The sequence below is a fragment of the Zeugodacus cucurbitae genome, chromosome 3 (genome assembly GCF_028554725.1).
Source record: "Zeugodacus cucurbitae isolate PBARC_wt_2022May chromosome 3, idZeuCucr1.2, whole genome shotgun sequence".
NCBI classification, from domain to species: Eukaryota; Metazoa; Arthropoda; class Insecta; order Diptera; family Tephritidae; genus Zeugodacus; species Zeugodacus cucurbitae.
The window spans coordinates 29107514-29115130 of NC_071668.1; the positions used below are offsets into that span (position 1 = coordinate 29107514).

The window sequence follows — 7617 nt, forward strand, 5'->3', positions numbered from 1 at the left end:
TGAAATAAATATAAGTTTCTATGTCACTCTTCCGTAAAGTAATGCCTTGCATATGCATATAAAAACAATCAAAAGTTACCAAGTCTTCTTTATATTTCGCGCTTTCTCGTTTCATTAAAAATTTACATATGCAAAATCTAGCGTATAATTCTACAAACATATCTCAGGATATTTCCGACACTGCGTATAAGTAACAACTCAACTGTGAGATACTCCCCCCAAACCCCACATAGAGCGCTATGCTCCACACAAAAGCGCCATGAAAAGCATTAACAAGATAAAAGAAAAAACTAAACTCAGTATTTCTCAAATGCCACAACTAACAGTTTTTATCAGCGCTTTGCATTCATGCTTGTTACTGTAGTAATACCATGATATATCCCACCACCGCATTGAGGCAAACAGAAACTATTCATCATCGCTATGATGAAATATCGCACACTGAATGTACACATACATATATTTTCCATTGAGTTTTCGTATACACAAATTTATCATAACCGATATGTTCAGCATATATCTTGAATATTCTTGAATATTATTGTCTATCGGGAATGTGTTCTATTTGAAAAAAATATATACTCGTTTACTCATACCACTCATATCCCTCATACATACTTGTATGTGTCATCGTGTGCAGTTGTTCTTCGCATATTGCGGCTTTTCAACGTGTTGACTGCGTTTTTGAATGACAATATTTCTTTCAACACCATATCATCAGTACTTTGCTGAATCCCGCTGCTAAACAACTCATCAACACGTCCATCATCATCGCCGTTTACTCATACGTGTATCTATTCTGGGTATGGGAGACTGTTTACACACCTACGAGTCTGCTCACAACCAATCACACACAGTCTCGCACAACTGTCTGACAAGCGCCGACACTTGGTAGCTGGCGAAAAACAACTTTTGTCTTCGAAATGTCGCGCTTTTCAGCGAAGCAGCTAAAACTTCATTGTTCTCTCCCCGCACTCCACTTCGCAACGTGACTATTCACGCTGTTGACGCTGAAGGATATTGCAGAGGTCCTACAGCAACCGGACACAAAACAATGGAAAGTGCTGCCGTTGGCCAATAACTCACACAGACGATGACTATGAAGCATAAACACACACGGACATACTCACACATATAGAGAAAATGAGTGGAGGATTTATGAAAAACGATCTCGCAGAAACGTTTGCTGCACTGAAGAGCAAAATTATTGCACACACACACACCCCCGCATGACTCTTGAGACTGCTTGTGGAGCGGAGCACTTTACTCTTGCTTTTCGTAGCGCACAGGAATTGAAAACGACAGCAGTGTGTGTGTGTTCGCCTTTTGTTTTGCAGGTAATTAAAATTTAAGGCGATTAATTTGTGATGCGCGCTCACCACTTCTGCTCCCCCTCACCACTCATTCGCTATGAATGCGCGCTGTAAGTGAATTCAGTTGAATTTAACTGCGTTGCCCGAAGGCTTTCATAATAGCTGCTGCAATAAAGAAAAACAGAAAATATTGAGAGAAGAGAATGACAAAATTCGCCGACTTGGAAGTTTACAAATACTCGAGGCGTTTGTTGAGCTCCTCTTAGGCTAGGCGGCTGTAGTTGACTGGGGTAGTTTGAGGAGTAAAACTTGCAACAAACAATAATACTGCAATGCAGTTTCGAACAACGGTGCTGAATGCTCGTTAGCTCGAAGCTCAGTGGCGCATGGCTATATTGTAGGGTTTGGAATATACTCTTTTAAATTAATTCATAAATTATCAAGCTATCAGACCCGTTTTTCCAAATAAAAGCTTAAAAAAATAATGCTTAAAACCTGCATTAAGTGTTAGATTTATTTAGATTGAACAATATACAGCAACGGTCAAAATCTTAGTAGTGCGATAATCTATTAACACAGTTTTTTATATGATTTTAACAATATGGTACTTTTATGTATTTTTTCACATTTTATATACACCTAATTCTGTTTTTACACGATAGAATGGTTCCCGAGAAATTCGTGTAAAAAAAAATCGTGTAAAAAAAGATACTGGCCAAGTACAAAAATAATAGATTGGTTCTAGACCTCAAAAAATAAGTTAAAATTAGACTAAATAATATAAAAAAAAATATTGTTGTAGTTATTTTAAGAATTTATTTTCGTTTTAATTTATTAAATAAACTAAATTATAATAAAATAAATTAAAATTTAGATTTCATAAAAAAATAATATCAGAAATTCATTGCCAAAAAACTTAAATAACATAAAGTACAACCATAAGAAAAATTTAAACATTAAACAATTTTATTTATTGTCACTGTCTGATAATAAACGTAAACGTTCCGACTGTGTTGGGACATCAGTAGATTTTTGAACGAAATCAGTTATCTTAGATTGAGTTTTATTTCGCGTTAACCCATTATAAACTTCCCTGTAAGATGCCATTAATGATTTCAGTTCACGTTGAAATTTGGCAGCTCGTTCCTCGTCATGATCATGTTGTTCAAAATGACTACCTAATTTTGTAGCGAGATCAAGACCTTCTTTAATTAGAGATGCTTTCAAAATTGGACGATCTCTTTCGTCACTGTCACTATGTTCTTTATCATAACGAGTCTCAAGGGTGAATTCGATAATTTCATTTTCGCTCAAGCTTTCATCTACCAACAATTCTTCTACATCTGCTAACGATAGGTCATCGAATCCATCCCCACCAATTGCATTGGCCATTGTTATTATATCAGCAAGTTCAGCGTTATTATCGATAACAGGATCTTTGCATTTTACGCATTCTGGCCAAATATTTTTCCAACACGAGTTCAAAGTTGATGGCTTTAATAAATCTAACGCGATCTTGACTTGATTAATGCAGTCCATTATAGAAAATTTTTTCCATTCATCTATGACTGATGATTCCTCATAATTATCAAGTTTTTCTACAACATAATGAAATGAACTTCTTATGTAATACGTTTTAAACGTAGCAATTATCCCCTGGTCTAGTGGCTGTATAAGGGAAGTGGTATTAGGCGGCAAAAAACAAAATTGTACGTTTGGGTGCTCCAAAACTGGATGGCCTGGTGCATTGTCTAGAATCAAAAGAACTTTAAATTCGAGACATTTTTCTTTCATGTAGCGCCTAACTTCTGGGATGAAGTGCTTCTGAAACCACTCTGTGAAAATTGCACTGGTTACCCAAGCCTTTTTGTTCGCCATCCAGTGTACAGGCAATTTATTGAAATCTACACTTTTCATGGAACGTGGTCTTAAGGCACGATGTACTAGGAGTGGCTTAAGAATACGTTCTCCTGAAGCATTGGAACAAAACAACAACGTAATACGGTCCTTTGCTACTTTAAAACCACCGGCTGTTTTCTGCGATTTTGCTACATAAGTTCTTCTAGGCATTCTCTTCCAAAAAAGGCCGCTTTCATCTAAATTCCAAACTTGGTCTGGAGTATATTCTCCATCTTCAATAATTTTTTTTAGTTTTTCGGGAAATTCTTTAGCAGCCAATTCATCAGCGGATGCAGTTTCTCCCTTAATTTTTATATTGTGGAGAGCGTGTCTTTTTAAAAAACCAGTCATCCAACCAGTACTTGCGGAAAATGCATGTTGTTTTGACTGAGATGATGTATCTGGATCAATTTCCTGGATACGTTTATAGATTCTTAATGCTGTCTGCTTGATAGCAAGTCCGTCTACTGGTATTCTCTTTTGGAATTTGTCTTCTATCCAGATTACCAAAGCTTTTTCCATTTTCTCTTTAACAACATACTTACCCTTACATACGATGATGACTTTGCACTTAATTTTGTTCCAGAACATACTGATGCTCTAATTGCCGTTTCATTTTTTTTAATTGTTCTTACAGTAGCTTCATGGATTCCGAAATTATTTCCCACAACTGTTGCGCCTTGTCCCGTTGCAAGTTGATCTAAAATTTTGATTTTGGTATCTAAGCTGATCGCTTTCCTCATTTTTAATGCAGGAGAATTATGTAACATGGGTATGGCTACCAAAATATATTTTATTAATCAAAAATGCAAAAATCTAAAATTAAATATTTGAAACTAACCTGTTATTGGTCTACCAAAATTATATGAGCTTTTACTTTATTTTACTTAGCACTTGTTAAAAATCAGCAAAAACTAACGATCTTTCAATTATAATTGTCAAATAGGAACTAAATTGTGTGTACAATACATTATGTACGTTTTTACTTTTTCAATAATTCGGGGAATCCCGCATTTCCAGAAATTACACAGAAATTAAACAGAAATTACGCATACATAGACATAACTCAGAATACACACCAGAATTATTTTAAGTAGAAAAAAATTCATTAAAAAAAAAACGTGTTAAATCCAATAATTCATGTAAAAAAAGTAATTTTGTTTTTTTTTTGTATTCGTGTTATTTCAAATTATGTCGTGTAAAAATAGAAATATTTTTTCGTATTTACTCGTGTTATTTCAAATTCGTGTAAAAATAATTCGTGTAAAAACAGAATTAGGTGTAGTAGCTTATAATTAGTACTTAGTTGCATGGCCTTCCATAGATGCATTATAGTTGTAGGTCTACATTGGGCTACTGATTCCTTAAGATCACTCGGAAATGAGGACTATTCCATGATCCTAATGTTATTTCATTAAACGTACCCCATTATTTCAGCACATACTTTTGGTAGGGGGTCGATCTAAGTGATTTTTGGTGAATCGAGTTCGTTTCTACATATGTGCTTCGGTCATTGACGTCACTTTTCTTAGACAGCGGGCATCAAAATTGTGATCACGGAAGTGCGGCGGAACTGTTCTGCACGAACTTAATTGCTCTTACCAACATTTCTGACATTCTACACGCTTTTTTTCAATTTAACTGTACTTCTATCCATAGTGCGAAAGAAATCAATACGATTTTGCACTTTGACCTAGTTTTTTCCTTCACCAATAATCACCAATTCTCGGCTGTGCAATTTTTTTGCCCGACGTTATTATATAAGAAATAATAAAAATAATAATATTGAATGATGATCTTTAAACTTTTCTACGAATATAGTCAAAATAGTCTTATATTTTCGTACACCTCTGTTACGTACTACTAAGATTTCGACTAAAAAATATCTGCAAAATGTATTGAATATATGGATAATACTTCCTTCTTATACAATCAAAATTCATCGTTTGAAAATCGCTATAATTTTTGGATAATTTAAAAATTGTTAATTTCCGAAATATTAAGGCCATTTTATTCGCGATATAAACGATTATTGGCCGCAAAGGGTTGTAACAAATTTTGATATTTCAGTTAAGCGGGAAATTAAAAAAATGTATTTGTGACATTTTCTATAGAAAGGCTCCTAAAGATATAGTTCTGAAAAAAAAATTGTAATGAAAAGCTTCAAATATTGTTGTCTATTCCAAGATTGTTTTGCTGGGTTGATATTTTCAATCAGAACGGCATTTAAATTAAATATTATTAAGCCAAAAAATCTAAATGATTGAATATTATCAACTTATTTCATTTTATATTTTCATTACTCGCTGTTAAAATGAACAAAGATAAGAACTCCGAACCTTACATTGAAATATGTGGGCATATTTAAGTATATTAGTGAGGCACCATCACATTTTCTAATAACCAGCCAGGACTACGTAATAGTTTTTCCAAAGCTAATTTATTTATTTTAACTCCAACCGTTATGTCACTTCTATAATTTCCAGGAGTATTTTAATTTGTCAAAAATACAATTTGCCGAAGAACTGCATAGAACTCTAGCAAATATATTTTTATGCACTCACACAAGTGTTGAGACAAGTGGTGGAGAAGTATTGGCGGCAGCTGCAATACAGAAAATTAATTTTTCGGCATGTCATGGAAACTGGTTAGTTGTCTGCTGGATGGTAGCTCGCCTGCACATAGAATAATAAGCACAAAAGGGACGTGCATATACACAGCAGCACTCAAATATGCACGTGTATGTCACTGAATACATATAAAAAAGAAAAACAATAACAATAACAATAAAAGTAATTATTCCAAATGGAAAACAACAAAAATGTATAGCAAATACAAAAAGCCAACCACAAAATTGCGCCCGTTTCCCTTGATCATCGTGGTTGAGTTGTTAAATTCACTTTATTGTTTGTGTATTTGTGTTTTTTTTTTGTGGAGCACCTACAGCAGTATCAAACTCCGTTGTCAGCATGGGACCAACAGAGAGTCCACAAAAGCACTGCATATTTGCCTGAGTTTAAAAAGGTGTGAATTTATTCGATGCAGAGAATTTTTGAAAAATACTTGCATTAAATTTCCATTACATGTTGTTGGCATTATTTTTGTCGTGCAGCATTCTCACAGCTTCATATAAGTATGTAAATAACTTAGCAGTACCAAAATGTTACTCATACGTAGCGTGGTGCCGCTTAAAAATCAACACTTTATGAATCCTTTCAATCGAAACTTTAAAACATTTTCAGTATTTCGTTGCTACGATAATATTTTGCTCGTGATAGAAAAAACGGATCTTTAAATATTATATTTACCTGCTGCATATAAATAAAAATTTGTTAAATATTTTATTTATGATTGACAAACAATATTTTGGTAGTTACATGATTGTTAGACTGCTTGAATTCCTTAAGTACAAGGTTGACAGTCACCCAAATTAAACAACCGTGAGATTTAATATAAACCTATGAAATTTCTACTTATATATCAAGCTACATTAAGCTTAAGCTACATTCCATTTGACAATTTACAGAATATTACACTTTTTATTTTACACACTGTACTCACTTCGCATTTCATTCACTTTTCACCAGTTTTTTCTGTTTTTTTTTTTTTGTTTTTGTTATCGCAAAATTAACGTCATTCAAATGGCTGAATCAATTTTAATTCATTTATTGTGTGATTTTCGCTTTGTGCTCAAGCAAATTATTCAATAAAATGCTCGCTGCACTGCTCTGGTGCGCTTCACGCTGGGCAAATTGCAAAATTAATGCTCGTACTTGTTGTATTTGTGTCCTTTTGTGTGCTGTATTGTTTTTGAGTCAGTTCGGCTGACTTGATTGTGATTGCCTGCCTTCTAGGCTGTCTGCGTTGATAAAGTCAATAAGCCACAGATTTGTGGCGTTTGCGGTCAATTTAAGCATTGTACTCACTCGCCTACACACACACAAACACAAATGCGAAGTGAGAACCAAAGTTGCGCAGTTCGACGTACTTTATTCATCCAACTGGAAGTTCAATTACTTAACGGAGCACAGCTGCAAAAAGATATTGTTAGTTTTAATTTATTTTAAAATATATTTGGTATTGAAAATAATTGCAAGTTTAGAACGGTTTTTGTTAATTTAGCATAAAAAAATAAGTAACATACTTGAAAATTTATTAAGCAACTCCACTTTTCTTTATAAGAGAAGAGATGTCATACTTTGTAATTTTGGCCGTTCTTCTATTCCTCAAGCGTATGCCCTACTTTTTCATGTGTGTTCTATTTTTTCCATGTAATATTCAAATGAAGATTTAATGTATTACTTAAATATAAACGTAGGCAATGAAGAGAGTCCATTCCACCAAAATGAAATAAAGTAAGACAAATGCTATATCATATAGTTTCATTTTATATAGTTTTAAAAAC

The 7617-nt window shown here is 33.8% G+C and overlaps 1 protein-coding gene across 1 annotated transcript; it reads right to left on the reverse strand.

Annotated features, from left to right (window-relative positions):
• Window positions 1-2224: 2224 nt before the first annotated feature.
• On the reverse strand, window positions 2225-4479 carry LOC128920095 (tigger transposable element-derived protein 1-like). Its single transcript, XM_054226507.1, has 2 exons — window positions 4054-4479; window positions 2225-3990 (listed from the first exon to the last, which is right to left on the reverse strand). Exon 2 carries the CDS (start codon window positions 3801-3803, stop codon window positions 2280-2282), a length of 1524 nt encoding a protein of 507 aa, XP_054082482.1. The 5' UTR covers window positions 3804-3990; window positions 4054-4479; the 3' UTR covers window positions 2225-2279.
• Between the last annotated feature and the right edge of the window lie 3138 nt (window positions 4480-7617).

What these genes read in the sequence shown, in the direction of transcription:
- LOC128920095 (XM_054226507.1), bottom strand. Translation starts at nt 3,803, where the DNA reads ATGTTCTGGAACAAAATTAAGTGCAAAGTCATCATCGTATGTAAGGGT.